Source organism: Diadema setosum, chromosome 2 (genome assembly GCF_964275005.1).
Source record: "Diadema setosum chromosome 2, eeDiaSeto1, whole genome shotgun sequence".
NCBI classification, from domain to species: domain Eukaryota; kingdom Metazoa; phylum Echinodermata; class Echinoidea; order Diadematoida; family Diadematidae; genus Diadema; species Diadema setosum.
In genome coordinates, this window is record NC_092686.1 from 39,868,564 (window position 1) to 39,891,410 (window position 22,847).

Here is a 22,847-nt window from a genome sequence, read left to right on the forward strand (position 1 = left end):
AAATTCAAAAGGATTATTTCAAATAGAATTAGAATATGGTTTTGGCATCACAATTTGAGTTTGTCAATTATCAATTGACCTGGATAGAACGCTACAGTTAGATGGGGAAAGGTTATGCAACGGTTTGAAATACATCAAAGATGTCTCCTGCTAAACTCAACTGCATTGTATAACTTTTTCGTAATTACGGAATATCAACGAATACGATTGGGTCATATTTTAAGTGATTTATCAATTGGTCTATAAAGATAGCTGATAAACTACACAAATTTATAAATGAGTTTTCTTTTGTCAATACCCAGTCATCTACTTTATTTTTTTTTCTTAATGCAAGGTCCACAAGTTAACTGGCAGCGACAGGTCAGACACGCAGACACACACAGCACACACACACTAGATATCACTAAATATGACCACAAGTTTTAAGTCGGATTCAAGACTTCCGTATTATATTACATGCCTCACGTATACATTATGTTGTTCTTATACGTTCACCCAGTCATACTTTTTATTCAATCACATTTTTTTTTTACTGGACATTTTGTTTATTTGGTGTTGAATGGTACATTCTTTGTTTCATTTCAAATACAGATTCAAGATTTGGATATAAGTTGGTTAGATCCGTTTACACATCATCACAATCTATCTTCGATTGGAGTAAACTTTGCCCGGTGGATATGTGCCATGCCACGCCTTTCGCACTTCAGAGTAGATGGCATCGAAGAATCCGAAGATTTCTTCTCAACAGCCGCCGCCTTGGCGTCATCATGCCAGGTATAATAACACTATGTGCATCAAACTTTACGTTATATAGATTTGTCGAATAGATTTTGAGTGTTCGTATCATTTTCTCGATGATAACTGAGTCTTGTGGCCACCTGTAAAGACCTGTGAATGTGAGAAACAAGCAATGAGTTCACACTTTTGGCGCAAAATTGTCTTCTTTACAGAGTTATTCTTTTGCACATCGCCCTCTGAATGTAAGCATTTCCCATTGTCTGCATCGCTAGCTTTCAGCAACATTAAGCCTTTCAATACATAAAGCAAAGCATCAGCAGAAACTCTTTCTGTTATGATAAAGAAATGCATCTAAATATCATTTTGACAAATATAGGAGACATTTCTCAACCTAATCGATATGACACAATTTGAGAATGATTCTGATGATAGAATAGCAGTATTACAGCCATGAATTCATCCATTTGTGCTGTATAAAATGGATGATACACAAACATCTGTGGCTTGTATAATTTTGCATCAATTTGATTTAAACCTCGAGATAGATGTATTAAGGCAACAGGAACAATTCATTTTAATCTACATCGCGATATCTTGTGTTCTGTACATTTACAAAGAATTCATGCAGTCGGTAACACGTTGATTTCCATTCTTTCCCGTTAATCATTATCTCGAATTGGAGGTTGATAATTGGACGTCATATACACACCTCTTGAATAAAACGTTTCATGTGCTACTCTTTCTTTTAATTACAAGATGTGAAATAAATCAAAGATGGCAACGGTACGGTTGCATCTAGACTCGACTTTAGTGCATAATTTGTTCGTTATCATACATTATCAACGAATACGAGGGAATATTTATTTCAAGTAATAATTGTCTATTAGTCCAAGGTAAACAGGTATAACATGACGAATTTATAAGTGAGTTTTCTTTTGTCGATATCGAGTTATTTACTTTAATGTATAGGTCCATAAGTTTAATGGGTACGCACGCACCCATCCACATCGCACACACACACACACACAATAAATACACTAAATGTGCAAGTAAGTTTTAAGTCGGATTCAGGACTTTTTATATACAATGAATTGTACGTTCACCAGGTCATGGGTTTTATTTTGATTACATAATTCTTTAGAGATTTACTGGACGTATTGTTTATTTATTGTTGAAGAGTTTATTCTTGTTTCATTTCTAAAACAGATTCAAGATCTAGACATGACTTGGGACGGTCTGTCTCCAGATCATCACAATCTATCTTCGATTGGAGAAAACTTTGCCCGATGGATATGTGCCATGCCACGCCTTTCGCACTTCAGAGTAGAGGGCATCGTATACGTACCCGAAGATTTCTTCTCAAGAGCCGCTGCCTTAGCGTCATCATGCCAGGTATATGTGCATCAAACTTTACGTTAAATAGATTTGTCGAATATATTCTTGAGTGTTCGTATCATTCTCTCGTTGGTACTTGAGTCTTCTGGCCACCTGTAAAAAGACCCGTGAATGTGAGAAACAAGCAATGAGTTCCCACTTTTGGCGCAAAATTGTCTTCTTTACAGAGTTATTCTTTTGCAGTTAGCCTTTCAATGCATGAAGCAAAGCACCAGCAGAAACTCTTTCTGATATAATAAAGAAATGCATCTAAATATCATTTTTGACAAATATAGGAGACATTTCTCAACCTAATCGATATGACACAATTTGAGAATGATTCTGATAATAGAATAGCAGTATTACAGCCATGAAATCATCCATTTGTGCTGTATAAAATGAATGATACACAAACATCTGTGGCTTGTATCATTTTGCATCAATTCGATTTAAACCTCGAGATAATCTAAAAGCTGATAAAATCAAGAACGTCGATGAGTAATATTTATGACCACCTATACTAAACACACATTTGGTATTACCTTTGTTCAGTTCAGTTCAAATGTATTTCAGATTTCCATTTTCTCAATGATGAGATTACAAAATTATTGACAATAAAACAAGAATACAAAATATATACAATCATGTCTTTTGATTGAAGAAGAAAAAAAAAACATTCTTGACACAAATGTATATGGTCATATCATATTATGAAGATGTCACAAATAAGTATCAGAAATATGATGGGGCCTACATAAAAGCTTTAACGCTTTTAAAACTGTTGGTTCCCACTATAAGTAAAAATAAGCAAGAATGAACATCAATCTAGTTTTCAAAGCTTCAGTCACTACGTACTTTCCTGGTACTCAACATTATGCATGCAAAGAATAGCACAGTATACCCATTGGTAAAGCACTGTTGGTAGGGATGTCAGAATTTCATGCCATTGTATACATTTAGCAAAGTAAATTTACTTTCAGATTAGTTGTCACACACTTATTAGCTGTGAAGCTATGTATATAAGGCAAAGTCCATACCTATGGCTCAAACTCAACACCCTAGCAGTATTAAACGCAGAGCACCGGTAACTACCAGTAAAGATACAGAGACCCGCACGTAGATGGCGTCAATATTCGGCACACGAATTGTACGCCACAAAATCTAATAATAATAACAACAACAACAACAACAACAACAACTAACAGTAAATGCAGTACGTGGGACTACATGAAAGTCGCGTAATTTCTCCAGTCTCTCTGCCGTTTCTTCTTTGATCTTGTCTACTGCTTTTAATTCCTGATCTTTTTCTTGGGATGGTTTGTTTTGTCATTGAATTCTCCTTCATTTTCCTCCATTGCTTGATCAAAATGTGATGAGTTTTTCAAGATATTTGTCAGATTTGCGTGGTGATTTTAACAGACATCCCAAAAGCCAAAAGCCAACTTCTATTGTTTACAGATTAAGTCAGTAGACAGTGGTAGAGGGTCAAATCAATGCTGCTCTCTGATTGGTCACTTTCCCGATGATGTCATTGGAGTGGATGTAGTACCTTTTGAAACCCAACCAAAATGGATGTAGTACCTTTTGAAACCGAACTGATCTTTAAATGTAAGTTTTAAACTCTTTCTCTTTGGAAATTCTGCCTTTTTTTTGTTAGTATAGGTGTAAAGAGGTCCTAAAAATGAGCACATCAAGACCAAAAACTGGATTTTCATGGAAAATGGATGTAGTACCTTTTGCAACTGAACTCTTCATAATATGTGCATCAAACTTTACGTTATATAGATATGTCGAATATATTCTTGAGTGTTCGTATCATTTTCTCGTTGATAATTGAGTCTTCTGGCCACCTGTAAAAAGACCTGTGAATGTGAGAAACAAGTCATGAGTTCACACTTTTGGCGCAAAATCGTCTTCTTTACAGAGTTATTCTTTTGCACATTGCCCTCTGAATGTAAGCATTTCCCACTGACTACATCGCTAGCTTTCAGGAACATTAAGCCTTTCAATGCATAAAGCAAAGCATCAGCAGAAACACGTTCTGCTATGATTAAGAAGTGCATCTAACTATTATTTTGACAAGTATAGAAGGAGACATTTCTCAACCTAATGGATATGACACAATTTGAGAATGATTCTGATGATAGAATAGCAGTATTACAGCCATAAAAATCATCCATTTGTGCTGTATAAAATGGATGATACACACACATCTGTGGCTTGTATCATTTTGCATCAATTCGATTTAAACCTCGAGATAGATGTATTAAGGCAACAGTAACAATTATTCTAATCTACATCGCGATATCTTGTGTTCTGTATAATTATTTTTACAAAGAATTCATGCAGTCGACAACACGTTGATTCCCATTCTTTCCTGTTAATCAACTCCAATTGGAGGTTGATAATTGGAGGTCATACACTCACCTTTTGAATAAACCGTTTCATGTATTACTCTTTTTTTTTATTACAAGATGTGAAATAAAACAAAGATGGCAACGGTACGGTTGCATCTAGACTCGACTTTAATGCATAATTTGTTCGTTATCATACATTATCAACGAATACGAGGGAATATTTATTTCAAGTAATAATTGTCTATTAGTCCAAGGTAAACAGGTATAACATGACGAATTTATAAGTGAGTTTTCTTTTGTCGATATCGAGTTATTTACTTTAATGTATAGGTCCATAAGTTTAATGGGTACGCACGCACCCATCCACATCGCACACACACACACACACACACACACAATAAATACACTATGGCCCGAATTCACGAAGGTGGTACAAATGAAACCATGGTTTAAACCATGGTTTAAACCATGGAGCGCCAAGTGTCGCATGGAATATTTCGTTACAAAATCAGTCATTTCGTCAATGAAATGATTATTTTGTAACGAAATGACAACATTCTGTAACTAAATGAACATTTCGTTAACGAAACGGTCATTTTGTCGACGAAATGACCAATTTCATAACAAAATATTCCGTGCGACACTTGGCGTTCCATGGTTTTTGTCCATGGTTTAAACCATGGTTTCATTTGTACCACCTTCGTGAATTCGGGCGTAAATGTGCAAGTAAGTTTTAAGTCGGATTCAGGACTTTTTATATACAATGAATTGTACGTTCACCAGGTCATGGGTTTTATTTTGATTACATAATTCTTTAGAGATTTACTGGACGTATTGTTTATTTGTTGTTGAAGAGTTTATTCTTGTTTCATTTCTAAAACAGATTCAAGATCTAGACATGACTTGGGACTGTCTGCCTCCAGATCATCACAAACTATCTTCGATTGGAGTAAACTTGGCCCAATGGATATGTGCCATGCCACGCCTTTCGCACTTCAGAGTAGAGGACATTTTATACGTACCCGAAGATTTCTTCTCAAGAGCCGCTGCCTTAGCGTCATCATGCCAGGTATATGTGCATCAAACTTTACGTTATATAGATTTGTCGAATATATTCTTGAGTGTTCGTATCATTCTCTCGTTGGTACTTGAGTCTTCTGGCCACCTGTAAAAAGACCCATGAATGTGAGAAACAAGCAATGAGTTCCCACTTTTGGCGCAAAATTGTCTTCTTTACAGAGTTATTCTTTTGCAGTTAGCCTTTCAATGCATGAAGCAAAGCACCAGCAGAAACTCTTTCTGTTATAATAAAGAAATGCATCTAAACATCATTTTGACAAATATAGGAGACATTTCTTAACCTAATCGATATGACACAATTTGAGAATGATTCTGATGATAGAATAGCAGTATTACAGCCATGAAATCATCCATTTGTGCTGTATAAAATGGATGATACACAAACATCTGTGGCTTATATCATTTTGCATCAATTCGATTTAAACCTCGAGATAATCTAAAAGCTGACAAAATCAAGAACGTCGATGAGTAATATTTATGACCACCTATACTAAACACACATTTGGTATTACCTTTGTTCAGTTCAGTTCAAATGTATTTCAGATTTCCATTTTCTCAATGATGAGATTACAAAATTATTGACTATAAAACAAGAATACAAAATATATACAATCATGTCTTTTGATTGAAGAAAAAAAAAACATTCTTGACACAAATGTATATGGTCATATCATATTATGAAGATGTCACAAATAAGTATCAGAAATATGATGGGGCCTGCATAAAAGCTTTAACGCTTTTAAAACTGTAGGTTCCCACTATAAGTAAAAATAAGCAAGAATGAACATGAATCTAGTTTTCAAAGCTTCAGTCACTACGTACTTTCCTGGTACTCAACATTATGCACGCAAGAATAGCACAGTATACCCACTGGTAAAGCACTGTTGGTAGGGATGTCAGAATTTCATGCCATTGTATACATTTAGCAAAGTAACTTTACTTTCAGATTAGTTGTCACACACTTATTAGCTGTGAAGCTATGTATATAAGGCAAAGTCCATATACCTATGGCTCAAACTCAACACCCTAGCAGTATTAAACGCAGAGCACCGGTAACTAACAGTAAAGATACAGAGACCCGCACGTAGATGGCGTCAATATTCGGCACACGAATTGTACGCCACAAAATCTAATAATAATAACAACAACAACAACAACAACAACAACTAACAGTAAATGCAGTACGTGGGACTACATGAAAGTCGCGTAATTTCTCCAGTCTCTCTGCCGTTTCTTCTTTGATCTTGTCTACTGCTTTTAATTCCTGATATTTTTCTTGGGATGGTTTGTTTTGTCATTGAATTCTCCTTCATTTACATCCATTGCTTTATCAAAATGTGATGAGTTTTTCAAGATATTTGTCAGATTTGCGTGGTGATTTTAACAGACATCCCAAAAGCCAAAAGCCAACTTCTATTGTTTACAGATTAAGTCAGTAGAAAGTGGTAGAGGGTCTAATCAATGCTGCTCTCTGATTGGTCACTTTCCCGATGATGTCATTGGAGTGGATGTAGTACCTTTTGAAACCCGACTAAAATGGATGTAGTACCTTTTGAAACCGAACTGATCTTTAAATGTAAGTTTTAAACTCTTTCTCTTTGGAAATTCTGCTTTTTTTTTGTTAGTATAGGTGTAAAGAGGTCCTAAAAATGAGCACATCAAGACCAAAAAGTGTATTTTGATGGAAAATGGATGTAGTACCTTTTGCAACTGAGCTCTTCATATGTGCATAAAACTTTACGTTATATAGATTTGTCGAATATATTCTTGAGTGTTCGTATCATTTTCTCGTTGATAATTGAGTCTTCTGGCCACCTGTAAAAAGACGTGTGAATGTGAGAAACAAGTCATGAGTTCACACTTTTGGCGCAAAATCGTCTTCTTTACAGAGTTATTCTTTTGCACATTGCCCTCTGAATGTAAGCATTTCCCATTGTCTGCATCGCTAGCTTTCAGCAACATTAAGCCTTTCAATGCATAAAGCAATTAAAGCATCAGCAGAAACACTTTCTGTTATGATAAAGAAGTGCATCTAACTATTATTTTGACAAGTATAGAAGGAGACATTTCTCAACCTAATGGATATGACACAATTTGAGAATGATTCTGATGATAGAATAGCAGTATTACAGCCATAAAAATCATCCATTTGTGCTGTATAAAATGGATGATACACAAACATTTGTGGCTTGTATCATTTTGCATCAATTCGATTTAAACCTCGAGATAGATGTATTAAGGCAACAGGAACAATTCATTTTAATCTACATCGCGATATCTTGTGTTCTGTACATTTACAAAGAATTCATGCAGTCGGTAACACGTTGATTTCCATTCTTTCCCGTTAATCATTATCTCGAATTGGAGGTTGATAATTGGACGTCATATACACACCTCTTGAATAAAACGTTTCATGTGCTACTCTTTCTTTTAATTACAAGATGTGAAATAAATCAAAGATGGCAACGGTACGGTTGCATCTAGACTCGACTTTAGTGCATAATTTGTTCGTTATCATACATTATCAACGAATACGAGGGAATATTTATTTCAAGTAATAATTGTCTATTAGTCCAAGGTAAACAGGTATAACATGACGAATTTATAAGTGAGTTTTCTTTTGTCGATATCGAGTTATTTACTTTAATGTATAGGTCCATAAGTTTAATGGGTACGCACGCACCCATCCACATCGCACACATACACACACACAATAAATACACTAAATGTGCAAGTAAGTTTTAAGTCGGATTCAGGACTTTTTATATACAATGAATTGTACGTTCACCAGGTCATGGGTTTTATTTTGATTACATAATTCTTTAGAGATTTACTGGACGTATTGTTTATTTGTTGTTGAAGAGTTTATTCTTGTTTCATTTCTAAAACAGATTCAAGATCTAGACATGACTTGGGACTGTCTGTCTCCAGATCATCACAATCTATCTTCGATTGGAGTAAACTTGGCCCAATGGATATGTGCCATGCCACGCCTTTCGCACTTCAGAGTAGAGTACATCTTATACGTACCCGAAGATTTCTTCTCAAGAGCCGCTGCCTTATCGTCATCATGCCAGGTATATGTGCATCAAACTTTACGTTATATAGATTTGTCGAATATATTCTTGAGTGTTCGTATCATTCTCTCGTTGGTACTTGAGTCTTCTGGCCACCTGTAAAAAGACCCATGAATGTTAGAAACAAGCAATGAGTTCACACTTTTGGCGCAAAATTGTCTTCTTTACAGAGTTATTCTTTTGCAGTTAGCCTTTCAATGCATGAAGCAAAGCACCAGCAGAAACTCTTTCTGTTATAATAAAGAAATGCATCTAAATATCATTTTGACAAATATAGGAGACATTTCTCAACATAATCGATATGACACAATTTGAGAATGATTCTAATGATAGAATAGCAGTATTACAGCCATGAAATCATCCATTTGTGCTGTATAAAATGGATGATACACAAACATCTGTGGCTTGTATCATGTTGCATCAATTCGATTTAAACCTCAAGAGAGATGTACTAAGGCAACAGTAACAATTTTATTCTAATCTACATCGCGATATATTGTGTTCTGTATAATTATTATCTACAAAGAATTCATGCAGTCGGCAACAAGTTGATTTCCATTCTTTCCTGTTAATCATTATCTCGAATTGGAGGTTGATAATTGGACGTCATATACACACCTCTTGAATAAAACGTTTCATGTATTACTCTTTTTTTTTTTTTAATTACAAGATGTGAAATAAATCAAAGATGGCAACGATACGTGTGCATCTAGACTCGACTTTAGTGCATAATTTGTTCGTTATCATACATTATCAACGAATACGAGGGAATATTTATTTCAAGTAATAATTATCTATTAGTCCAAGGTAAACAAGTAAAACATGACGAATTTATAAGTGAGTTTTCTTTTGTTAATATCCAGTTTTTCACTTTAATGTATAGGTCCATAAGTTTAACGGTCACGCACGTACGCACCCATCCACACACACACACACTTGCACAATATATACACTAAATGTGCAAGGAAGTTTCAAGTCGGATTCAGGACTTTTTATATACAATTGTACGTTAGATCACCAGGTCATGGTTTTTATTCTAATCACATAATTCCTTTGAGATTTACTGGACGTTTTGTATATTTGTTCTTGACGTGTTTATTCTTGTTTCATTTCTAATACAGATTCAAGATCTGGACATAGATTGGTACCCTCCGTCTCAAGATCATTACAATCTACCTTCGATTGGAGGAAACTTTGCCCGATGGATATGTGCCATGCCACGCCTTTCGCACCTTAAAGTGACGGGCGTCGTGTACTTGCACGAAGAATTCTTCTCAACAGCCGCTGCCTCAGCGTCATCTTGCCAGGTATATGTGCATCAAACTTTACGTTATATATTTGTCGAATATATTCTTGAGTGTTCGTATCATTTTCTCGTTGATAATTGAGTCTTCTGGCCACCTGTAAAAAGACCCGTGAATGTGAGAAACAAGTCATGAGTTCACACTTTTGGCGCAAAATTGTCTTCTTTACAGAGTTATTCTTTTGCACATCGCCCTCTGAATGTAAGCATTTCCCATTGTCTGCATCGCTAGCTTTCAGCAACATTAAGCCTTTCAATGCATAAAGCAAAGCATCAGCAGAAACTCTTTCTGTTATAATAAAGAAATGCATCTAAATATTATTTTGACAAATATAGGAGATATTTCTCAACATAATGGATATGACACAATTTGAGAATGATTCTGATGATAGAATAGCAGTATTACAGCCATGAAATCATCCATTTGTGCTGTATAAAATGGATGATACACAAACATCTGTGGCTTGTATCATTTTGCATCAATTCGATTTAAACCTCGAGATAGATGTATCAAGGCAACAGTAACAATTTATTCTAATCTACATCGCGATATCTTTTGTTCTGTATATTTTACAAAGTAAAGTTGCAGTCGGCAACACGTTGATTTCCATTCTTTCCTGTTAATCATTATCTCGAATTGGAGGTTGATAATTTGAAGTCATATACTCACCTCTTGAATAAAACGTTTCTTGTATTACTCTTTTTTTAATTACAAGATGTGAAATAAATCAAAGATGGCAACGGTGCGGTTGCATCTAGACTCGACTGTAGTACATAATCTGTTCGTTATTATTAATCATCAACGAATACAAGAGAATATATTTCAAGAAAATTATCTATTAGTACAAGGTATAAACAGGTAAAACATGACGAATTTATAAGTGAATTTTCTTTTGTCGATATCCAGTTATTTGCTTTAATGTAAGGTCCATAAGTTTAATGGTCACGCCCAAACGCACCCATCCACATACACACACACACACACACACACACACACACACACACTAGATACACTAAATGTGCGTGTAAGTTTCAAGTCGGATTCAAGACTTTTGTATTCACACGCCTCACTTTTGAATGTACACATTATCTTGTTCTTATATACATTGTACATTCACCTGGTCATGGTTTTTATTGTCGAGCCCACCGGAGGTGAGGGGAGACTAAGGGATCGCCTGCGGCGTCTGTCCGCCCGTCGTCCCTCCGTCCGTCCGTCGTCTGTCCGTAACGCTACGAAAACTTCAATAACTCTTTACTCTGGGCTTCAATTGCAATCAAACTTCGAGGGAAGAGGGGTCATACAAAGTCTCACATTTTCCCATGTATGAAGGTCACCTCAAGGTCAAAGCTCACGGGCATGGGTCAATGTTAAGTTTTTATGGCGCCTTTTTATTATGGGTCATAACTTTTGATCCATAACTCCATTTGTGACTTAAGTTGGATGGAAGATGTCCATTGGGGAGTGGATGGTCACCACAGGGTCAATGGTCACAAGAATGGGTCAACGAACTTTTAGATCCAAATGTTAAGTTTTTATGGGGCATTTCTATTATGGGTCATAACTTTTGATCCATAACTCCATTTGTGACCAAACTTGGACGGTAGATGTCCCATGGGGAGTGGATGATCATCACAAGGTCAAAGGTCACAAGCAGGGGTTAACGAACTTTAAGAGCCCAATGTTAAGTTTTTATGGGGCGTTTCTATTATGGGTCATAACTTTTGATCCATAACTCCATTTGTGACTACACTTGGATGGTAGATGTCCCTTGGGGAGTGGATGATCACCACAAGGTCAAAGGTCACAAGCAGGGGTCATTTCATCGTTGATTATTGAGTCTTCTGGCCACCTGTAAAAAAAACCTGCGAATGTGAGAAACAAGTCATGAGTTCTCACTTTTTGCGCAAAATTTTCTTCTTTAAAGTTATTCTTTTGCACATTGCCTTCTATATGTAAGCATTTCCAATTGTCTGTATCGCTAGCTTTCAGCAACATTAAGCCTTTCAATGCATGAAGAAAAGAAAGCATCAGCAAAACACTTTCTGTTGTAATAAAGAAATGCATCTAAATATTATTTTGACAAAATAGAAGTAGAAATTTCTCAACCTAATGGATCTGACACAGTTTTAGAATAATTCTGATAATATACCGGAATTACAGTCATGAAGTCATCCATTTGTGCTGTATTAAATTGATGATACCCAAACATCTGTGGCTTGTATTATTTTGCATGAGTTCGATGTAAACCCCAAAAAGAGATGTAATTTAGGCAACAGTAAAGATTTATTCTAATCTACATCAGGGGCCGTTATAATATGTTGTGTCCTGTGTATTTCTCAAAGAATTCATTAAGTCGGCAACACGTTGATTTCTCTTCTTTCCCGTTAATCATCTTAAATTGAAGGTTGATGAATGAAAGTCACACACTCACCTTTTGAACAGCCGCTGCCTTAACGTCATCATGTCAGATCTGTATCGTTGATAATTGAGTCTTCTGGCCTCCTGTAAAAAGACCTGTGATGTGAGAAACAAGTCATGAGCTCTCACTTTTTGATGATACCATAGCGGTATTATAATAGAGCCATAACATGAAATCATCCATTTGTGCAACACGGCAACACGTTGATTTCTTTGTAGTTATTCTTTTGCACATTGTCCTCTATTATGGAAGCATTTCCAGTTGTCTGTATCGCTAGCTTTCAGCAGCATTAAGCATTTCAATGCATGAAGCACAGCATCAGCAGAAACACTTTTTGTTGTAATAAAGAAATGCATCCAAATATGATTATGCACGAATATAGAAAGAGAAATTTCTCAACCTAATGGATCTGACACAATTTTAGAATAATTCTGATAATACAATAGCATTATTACAGCCATGAAATAATCCATTTGTGCCGTATTAAATGGATGATGCACAAACAATCTGTTGCTTGTATAATTGTGCATGAGTTCGATTTAAACCTCGAGAGAGATATGATTAAAGGAAACCAAAACCCAAAGAGAAATGTGGATTGAGTTAAATCAGCAACATTAGTAGAACACATCAGTGAAAGTTTGAGGAAAATCAGACACTTGATGCAAAAGTTATTAGTTCTTAAAGGTTTGGTGTTGGAACTGCTGGATGAGGCGACTACTAGAGGTTATGATGTCATGTGTGGACAACAATATAAAGAAAATGAAAATGGAATTCCACAAAGATTCAATTTTCATGAAAATTATAAATTCCATCAATTTGATACTGACATAATATTATGTTAAGGGTAGCAATTATTACCCCTGCTTTCTGAAAGCGGTTAGTCAAATGCTCTATCGTTATGATAGAAAAGTGAATGTTTGTGGAATTCCCTTTATATTTTCTTTATATTGTTGTCCACACACACGTCATAACCTCCAGTAGTCTCCTCATCCAGCGGGTCCAATACCAAAATCTTGAAAATTCATAACTTTTGTATCGATTGTCCAATTTTCCTCAAACTTTCACCGATGTGTTCTAGTAATGTTGCTGCTTCCATGTGCCTATATGTTTCAAGCCGTGTTTCAGGCTTATTCATGCGCACGATCTTTTTTCTATCTACAATTGGGCTGTTTGCTTGTTTGTTTGTTTGTTGATGTTGAAATGCTACTATTTTTGTCATTATAGTACAGATTCTAGAAGTCAATTTCGTTTCGTCTGCAATTTATCGAGACTTCATTCATTTTCAAACCTCGATTTCTATTATTCCTTCCGATTCATTATTATCGCAAATTTAAGTTCGCTTGTATAAATCTTACACACTCACCTGCTGAATTCAAATGCAGATTCAAGATCTGAAGTTGTCTGGGATAAAAGTATTTGAAGATTGTCAGAATCCACCTTCAATGGGAAAAAACTTGGCACAATGGATATGTACTATGCCACGTCTTTCGCTCTTCAGTGTTAACAACGTATACTTGCCCGAAGAATTCTTTTCAACAGCCGTCGCCTCAGAATCATCATGTCAGGTATGTCACATCAGGCTTCGCAACGAGTAATTAGAAAAGAAGACTATCGAAAGATGTCTTCCAAAATATAGATTTGACCTCGACTTATCTTGATGCAATGTGTGAGTGGTCGTCACTGTGAATGAATGGCCTATCCAGAAATGTCAATCCTAAAAATAATGAATACTATAACAGGTCCATGAGTTTAAAGCTTCATGCGATGTATGTTTTCGGAGGCAAATGTCTTTGTGTTCTTTGTGTTGTGATTTTTTTTTTTATTTGTGCTTTTTCTTTCTCCAAATACAATAACGAATGAAAACTAAGTGATACAGAGTATGCAAAGTGCTAATTTCATCACCCATAAAAACATGCATTCAGCTGTTAGCTGGTTTTCAGCAAGGCCGTGAACATTAATACAAAGCGTGTGTTTACAAATAGATTTACAATGAATTAAATTCAATCAGAAACGTGTAACATGAAATGTATATACAATGAACAAAAGAAATAAAAATGAGAACCTGAGGAAAAGAATTATACAGAAATATACAAGATTTTGAAAAATGGGCAATCATTATATCACTATATCACAACGCAAACAGATTAAGAGGCTTCAAACTGGTGGAGATACAGGGGGCGGGTCAAAATGAATTGACATAATCTGTCTGGTGAGCAAATATTTTAATGTAAAACTTTAGCATCTGGATACAAACTGAATATAAATTGTTGCAATCATACAGCTCTTTTCTTTATTTCTGTTATAAATAATTTGATATCATTGATTGTCCTAAGTCTTACACTGTATAGGGAGATCATTAAAGAGTATAGAAGCTGAGTCCTTTTCTTTTAAAAAATGGTTTGTGGTTTTGGAAGAACAACAGTGCGGAGATTGTAATAAGACTGAGATCTAAACTGAATCCTGGAAGACAGCGAATCAGGGGCGAGGTTATGGAGTATACTAACAAGGCCTGAATCTTTTTCAGTTGTTTGACATCGGTGGTACTGTACAGAGCTTCTCTATTGAAATCAACTCCAAGGATTAAGCGTAGACACCTGTTTTGTACTGTTTGAAGCTTTGCAAGTTGGGAAGCATGACCTTTCATCCAAAGCATACTACAATACTCCAGCTGTGGCTAAATCAGTGTTTGGAGTAGTATCAACGAGGTTCTCTTATCGAGATACTGACGGACACGCTTTACCGAGTGAAATGTTTTCGTAGTCTTTTTCTTCACTTCTTCTCTTTGGGGTGTCCACGTTAAACTGCTGTCGAGGATAACTCCAAGATATTTGCACTGGGAAACTCTTGACAATTTTCTGTCTTAAATGGAAAGATTTACATTTTCAAATTTGCGTAAAAATCCCTATGAATCGACCACCCTAAAATCACATTTTTCTATATTAAGGAGAAAATGATTATCTAAGAACCAATTTGACATCAACTTTAAGCCATCATTGATGACCTTTTCTTGTGAAGGAAAGTTTTGATTTCAGACAATGGTCTCCTTAATTCTTTTTTTGTCTCGCATAGCGCTATTTTCCGACGTCTTCGTCGTCGTCGTCAACGATTTGGAGAACTTTCTCTAACTTTCCACAGCTTTGAGCTGTATATGACCATTATATTAACACCGCATATTATACATATAAGTTTGAATATGGATGAAGTCTAACAAGGTCAAGGGTGAAAGGTCATTAAACTTGTCCTGATGAGCACTATACTCAAAATATTCTAGTGTACTCTCAATAACTTTCCACAGATGTAAGCTATGACCACAAAACTAGCACCACAGGTATACAAAATCTTAAGAAGCCGCGCTGGTCAAGTTTGAATACACAGGTGAATTCCGACAATATCAACATGCTAAAAATGCCATATGTCAATGAACTTTTCCTTGGAAGCACTAGCTGTACTGATATTATTATGGTGTTCTCTCAATAACTTTGGACAGAATCTAGCCCGGACCACCCAACTCACATCACAGGTACATAACCTAAAGATGTCAATCAAGTTCGAGTATTATTTTTTTTTCATTCATTCATTCATTTTTCATTTCCAACAAAGACATATAAACATGTTACAGAAATTGAATACAAGTACATAAATTCTATCATGTATGGATGAAGTCCAACAATGTTAAAGGTTGAGATGTCAATAAACTTTCACTGTCACTCACTGTGCTCCCATATTATTCTCAATAATTTTCTACCAAGCGCGCCGGAGCACTTTTTTTTTTGGGGGGGGGGGGGCAAAATCTCGACGGGGCACATTATGTGACGGTGCGAAATCCTCGGCGAGGGAGCGAAGCGACCGAGCGTGGAGTACCACGGTAGGGACTTTTTGTAAAAACAGAGTACACAAGTCGCATTTTTAGAGCAATTTTAAAAGCGAATTTCTGGATAATTACATAGGTCTATAGTGGAAAAAATTAGTGCGAAGGACTATGATTATAACATACGGGGGTACATTTATGTGGCGGAAGATCCTCGGCAAGGGAGCGAAGCGAGCGAGCAGGGGGAGGATTTCGGAGGGGTATCACCCCTCTCCCAAGGCATGGTAGGGACTTTTTGTAAAAACAGAGTACAAAAGTCACGTTTATAGAGCATTTAAAAGCAAATTTCTAGGAAATTAGATATTGTAGAAAAAAATAAGTGCGAAGGGGTATGATCATAACATAAGGTACATTTTCTTTGTGACAGTGTGAGATCCTCGGCGAGAGGGTGTGGGATGGGGGATACCCCCTCCCACGGTAGGGACTTTTTGTCAGAACAGAGTACAAAAGTCGCGGTTATAGAGCATTTAAAGCAAATTTTTAGTAAATTAATCATAGTGAAAAATATAGTGCGAAGGACTATGATTATAACATACGGGGGACATTATGTGACAGTGTTAGTCTTCGGCGAGGGAGCGAAGCGACCTAGCGGGGGGAGGGGTCCCCCTCCGACGATTAGATAGGGACTTTAAAAAAAAAAACAGGGCATATATAGAGCATTGGAAAGCGAATTTCCAGTAACTTAACAAGTTGTTGCTCCCCAGCATGTTTACCTACGAAATTGTCACAGTTGTTTTTCCTGCTTTTACTTACTGATGATTCAATCATATTATAATAAAATAAATATGATATGAATTCAACAAAAGTTTATTTGAAATTACTACCGGCTCTATCTTGCAGGCATAGGAAACATCGTGTCCCTTGTCAACGTGTATACATTGATCCGTTGCATCAAGGATATATCCTAGTTGGTTAAAATGGACGATAATATTTACCACAAAAAATGTTTTTGCCCTCTCGCCAATTCTATATTGAATCAGACCATGGTTACATTAGATATTTCTTTTGAAGACAGGAAAGGTCAGTTTAGAAATGTGAGTACAAAGTATAGTTTACTTCTTGTCTACATAGATATGCAACACATAACGCCATGATCACCCAGTATTCATAATTCATACTTTACTTGTTCATTTGAAGGAAATAGTGACATTTTTGTATGTTTTCTCGATGTTTCACAGATTGAAGTTCTTGAATTGACTAAATTTTCATCGCCGACGCCTGTCATTGGTCATCAGCAATCCCCGACAGCTTTCAAACGTTTAGCTCTGTGGGTTCATTCTATGCCACGTCTGTCTCAGTTCGAGTTGAATCCTAGTAAATTCATATGCGAGGAATTCTTTGCAACAGCCGCGTTCTTTGCTAAAAACTTTAAGGTATGTCAGCTTCAACCATGCAATACTGACATTTGATCGTAGTAATTTGCTTATCATTGTTTTTCCTTGTGCTACTACAATAACAACACTAAGAACAACAACTACAAAAACAACAAAAACAACGTACAAGGTTGTTAATACTATGTATCAGCATGCTAGATTGTCGTCAAGTGAATATGCACAACAAGTTGGTGACTTGCGTTCTTGAGCAAGCCACCTTGTCCACAATGCTGCCCGCAATTCAGGTACTCATAGGAATAGTCGATTGTAAGCTGGTATATCACCATGTTCAAATTGAATGGGTGTTCCATGTATGGCAGCGACATGGTTCGAAATTTTCGCAGAAAGTTAAGGATAAGAAAAGAGATCGTAATAGCTAATTTTATCAATCAGCAGCTTAGATGACCTTGTCTTGGTACTGAATTTCAAAGCAATACAATTTTCCGCCTGCTGTAGATCCATTAAACTGGTTAAATACTTTACAAGAAGTTTCAGGAGTCCTTTGGTTCTATCGTCTCGAAAATAGAGGCAATGGCAACACAAATATTGCTGCCTGAAACTGCATGATCTGGGTTCCAGATGTTGTTATCACTCAGTATCAACAACTGCTACATTTCTATGGCAAATTTGCTTTCAGCCAATTAGATGCAAGGATTTCAGTGGCTTGTTACAAATATCGTTATTTGTTATTGATAACAAGTTTTATAAAACGGGGCCCGGTGTTTAAAAATCATTACCACCCGGGTAATATGAAGGTCCTTGCTTGATAAATTGAACACAACAGTTGCTTTCGCGTTATAGTTCAGTTTCTTGGGATTTGATTTAAAAAGTGAAGTTTGTTTTTATCGTATCTCAAACTGAGAAAATAATTGACTTTAGATGTGCCCGAGTAATAAACATTCTGTACTTACATCGGTCTATATTTTTAAACTAGCATTAGTTGTCGTATTTCTTCTCAGGACAACCTGACATAATAGATCGTTATTGTTTGATATTTCATTTTGTTATTCATGTCTTTGTTAACAGATTCAGAGTCTGACATTTCTTGATATTCGAATAAATGACGATTTGCCACATTCAGACATGATTGTGGCCCTGGCACGATGGGTCTGTAACATGCCATGTCTTTCGCACTTCAGAGTGTGTTCCAACCTCTTGACCACTAGATTCCTCTCAGCAGCCACCAAGATGGCGCAATCTTGTCAGGTATGTCACCTGTACCTACGCACAATGCACGTTTGACAGTGGAAGTATGAGTAAATGTGAGCTCTGACAATTCTGCCGTCAATGACGTGCCTGCTGATTATCTGGGAAGAGACAAATTTCTTTAACAGTGTTCAAGAAGACAAGTGGAGATACCTTGTATACATTGGCCTCAGTCAAAAAGCATTTCCTTGTCTTAAGCACTTGTACCTCCACACTTTAGCCCTAGAACGTTTGAAGGAAAACAATATCAAAGTTTATATTCTATTCATCAACATTCCTTGTAATTACTGTATCGCTACAAGTCAATGGAATGGTACTATTTTTATCATCATCGTCATCATTTTCATCGCTATCATTTTTGTTGTTGCCATTTTATTATCATTACTATGATTACTATCATTAGTTATAGTAGCAGTAGTAAGTAGAAGCAGTAATAGTAATAATGTTAATTCTATCATTATCACTCGTAGGAGTGATAGCCTTAATCTGTATGCGGCATTTGTCAGCAACTTGTCTTAAATGCTATCCAGATAAAAGGATGACTGCAATCAAGGTGCAGATTTTATTCAAGTGACATTGCTTAGAGTCGGTTGAAAAGAAGTTCAACGCAGACTCTGCTTAATTTCGATGACCTCTCATGAAATGAAATGCAATAAAAATAAATTGCTTTGTTTCAGTATCATCTTAATGAAAATAATATTTTAATAAACAAGCCACTCCAGGCATGAAACTGATTTAATACATAACAAATTGTACAGTTTGCTCAGGGAGGTGGAATTCCACCTCTCTGGTTTGCTCCTATGTACTTGAGCTACTCCTGTGCTTCAAGGCAGAAAAAATTTGCCTGAACGTGGGGACGGCGGGTGAATGTGGTTTGCTAATTTCTAGATGTTCTGTCCATGGGGCCTATTAGTATTTACGAATTTCCTTTTATTAGCTGTACATTGCAATGTGGCTGTGCGCGGCCCCGTCGCTGTGCACAAGTGTTACACTTGTGTACGGCGGCGGGGCTGTGTTTAGTCAATTGCAATGGTCCTATGGAAGTTATTCAATGTGCACTCGTCGTCGCCATGTCGGGCGAGCCTGGGCGGGCTTTCGGACTGTCAAGAGTTATTTCATCCTATTTTCGAAATGGAATTGAATAATTATGATAATGAATAATACTTTTCTCCGCATTACGTAACATCAATCAGATGTTTTTGGAGGTCTCTGCCAAACCATTTTTGGTTGGGTATATACAGTTATGTTTTGCATTAGTGGGTATTCTCGGATGTACGACCCTTTATAGTATGTTCGTTAGTAAGAAGTTATTTAAATATTTGAAAAAAAGCATAAAAAACACAGAATTAGTGTTTAAATTGTTTGTATCAAAGAAATGTTTTTGTGTTGAAGTAATAACTTTGTAATTCATTTATCCTCTGTAAAATTATGTTGCTTCGAGAAATCAATAAATTCTATCATTTGAAAAAAAAAAATCATATCTCAATCTGAGAAATCCTTGTCTACTTTAATGAATATTCTTTCATAGGGCATGCCCCAAACATATGTATTTTCTTGAGGCTAATATCTATAAATCGATTCATCCACGTGGCTTTTTTACAATGATTTTATCAATTTTTGTCCTAATTCTCGTTATCTCCTCTCTGTTTGTTTCCGTTTTTAAACAGATAAAAGATCTGACCTTGAGTGTAGGAAAATGTAATGACTGTCACCCATACCAATCCTCTACGGGAAGAGACATGGCCAGATGGGTCTATAGTATACCGCGTCTTTCCCGCTTCAATGTGAGTGACGACTTCTTGACCCATGAATTCCTCTCAGCAGCCTCCGAGATATCGGAATCTTGTCAGGTATGCCACCTACTATGCACGATGCACATTTGACAATGAAAAAAAAAAAAAAAAAAAAACCTGTGAGTTAAGACCATTCTATCTTCATTGATATGACTCCTGGCAGTCTGGAAATGGACCATTTTCTTACTTTAAAAAACAACCTGAATGACCACTTGTCACGTCCTTTGTCCTGGCAAATAATTCTTTGCTCAAAGCCTCAATCTGTGAGCGTTATTTTGAGGAAAATAGTTATCAAAATGAGTGGTGATTATTGTTCTTTTCATCACACATGCAATTATTGTTCTTAGGATAGTATCAGTTCAAGCATAATCTTTCGTATGGTTATTGTTGTTATTATTGGTATCATTATCATTATCATTACTATCAACATTATTAATCGTAGGAGTGATATTCCATTTTCATCATTATCCTGTCTGCTGCATGCATTTGACAATAATGTAATTTCAGCCAGTGCTTTCCAGAGATATAGGACGAATGTACTCTGGGTGCAAGTTGAATTAGTATTCAAGTGACACTATAATATACTAATAGTTGGTCGAATAGCCCCTCTGCATAATTCTATGTCCCCATGAATAAAGTGAATTGATTTGTTTCTGTATCATTGTAATGTATGTCATCATTTCGGTAAGCATGTGCCAAGCCAAATGTGATGTTCATTTAACATGTTTAATGCCTTAGAAATTAACAGTTTGCACCTATTTGACACTGCCCCGAGCCTTAAAGCTGACTAATTCTTTTGTATTATTTCTTTTTTGTATTATACTTTCGCTTTAAAGATGTAAGACTGGAATTTGATTGAAATTTGACCACAACGAAAATAGGCGATGGAAGTGTTTACAAATTAATAAAAACAACAACATTAATTGTATACAGGTATGACGGACGACGAGCGAATTAAAATCATAGGCGTTCAGTTGACTCACTCGTTCACGTATAGTGTCTGTGTAATGACTCTCTTTTGTCTGTGTTTTAAACAGGAGCACCTTTGATATGCACTTTATATCCAGTAGCCTATTATTTGCTGTATAATACCAGAAGTTTCATACGTCAACTGTCGTGACTGTTTACTAGTATAGTCTCGAAAACAAAAAATGTTAACGTTCTTGTCTAAAACTGCGTGTTTTATTGCCCTTGATCATTTACATGAAGATCCACGCGTGAATCAATGCCCAAAACTTTTGCCTTTATTTTACTACACTATGAGTGAGAGAGAAATGCATTGTTGATTTTTATCTTGAGAAGTATCTCAATCTGAGCAGTAGTTATTTCATGTCTTAGTAAATGTACGTTCATGTACTTAGCCATGTTCAAAGCTTCCGTTATTACATTAAATTTGTTTGACGTTCTTATGTTGAATCATCAATATGCCTTTTTTACAATGATTTTTTCGTAATACCCTTTGTCTTCTCTGTATGTTTCGTTTCAAAACAGATTGAAGAACTGACATTGAGTGTGGGGAAATTTGAGGTGTGTTTTCCGTACCATTTCTCTATGGGAAGAGACATGGCCAGATGGGTCTATAGTATACCGCGTCTTTCGCACTTCAATGTGAGTAACTACTTCTTGACCAGTGAATTCGTCTCAACAGCCACCGAGATGGCGGAATCTTGTCAGGTATGTCAGATGTAACCACGCACAATTTACATATTATTTTGACATTGAAAATATCTGTGACCCTAACCATTTTGTCTTCATTCTTAGGCTACGAACGACTTGAACACGTTTTGATGTGTTATACTTTAATATCAGAATTTCAGTAATTCTGCACAAGAACTGATCATGAGTCGTTCTTAAAGTCGTTTCTTAGCCAAGGAACTGCTTTGTGAAACACCCCCTGATTGTCTAGAGATAGACCATTTTTACTGTAAAAATAACTTGAATGACCATTTGTCAGGTAAGGCCTTTGTCCTGGCAAATAATTCCATGCACAATGACCTCAGTCAGTGAGCGTATTTGTCGTCTGTATTTATATCGCTGGTCTTTCCCCACATTGGTCCCTTTAATGTATGAAGAACAATAGTAATCAAAACGTGGTTATTGTACTTTTCTTATTCTTATATTAGTGTCAGTACAAGTATAAACGTTGGTATCTTCGTCATTGGTATTGTTATCATTATTTGTAATGCTGTTGTAGTAATTATTATTATTAAAGTTATTACTTGCAGGAGCAATATGCAGTGATTATTATTCTGTCGGCA

The 22,847-nt window shown here is 36.1% G+C and overlaps 1 protein-coding gene across 1 annotated transcript in view; it reads left to right on the top strand.

Moving 5' to 3' along the window:
• Positions 1–681: 681 nt before the first annotated feature.
• Positions 682–22,847, top strand: part of LOC140245003 (uncharacterized) — a 22,641-nt gene continuing 475 nt past the window's right edge. The window contains exons 1-10 of the mRNA XM_072324597.1: positions 682–774; positions 1,945–2,130; positions 5,353–5,538; positions 8,441–8,626; positions 9,748–9,933; positions 13,732–13,914; positions 17,396–17,590; positions 18,617–18,796; positions 20,464–20,646; positions 22,081–22,263. Coding sequence (XP_072180698.1) covers positions 685–774; positions 1,945–2,130; positions 5,353–5,538; positions 8,441–8,626; positions 9,748–9,933; positions 13,732–13,914; positions 17,396–17,590; positions 18,617–18,796; positions 20,464–20,646; positions 22,081–22,263 — 1,758 coding nt within the window. The 5' untranslated portion in view covers positions 682–684. The remainder of the gene's footprint in view (positions 775–1,944; positions 2,131–5,352; positions 5,539–8,440; positions 8,627–9,747; positions 9,934–13,731; positions 13,915–17,395; positions 17,591–18,616; positions 18,797–20,463; positions 20,647–22,080; positions 22,264–22,847) is intronic.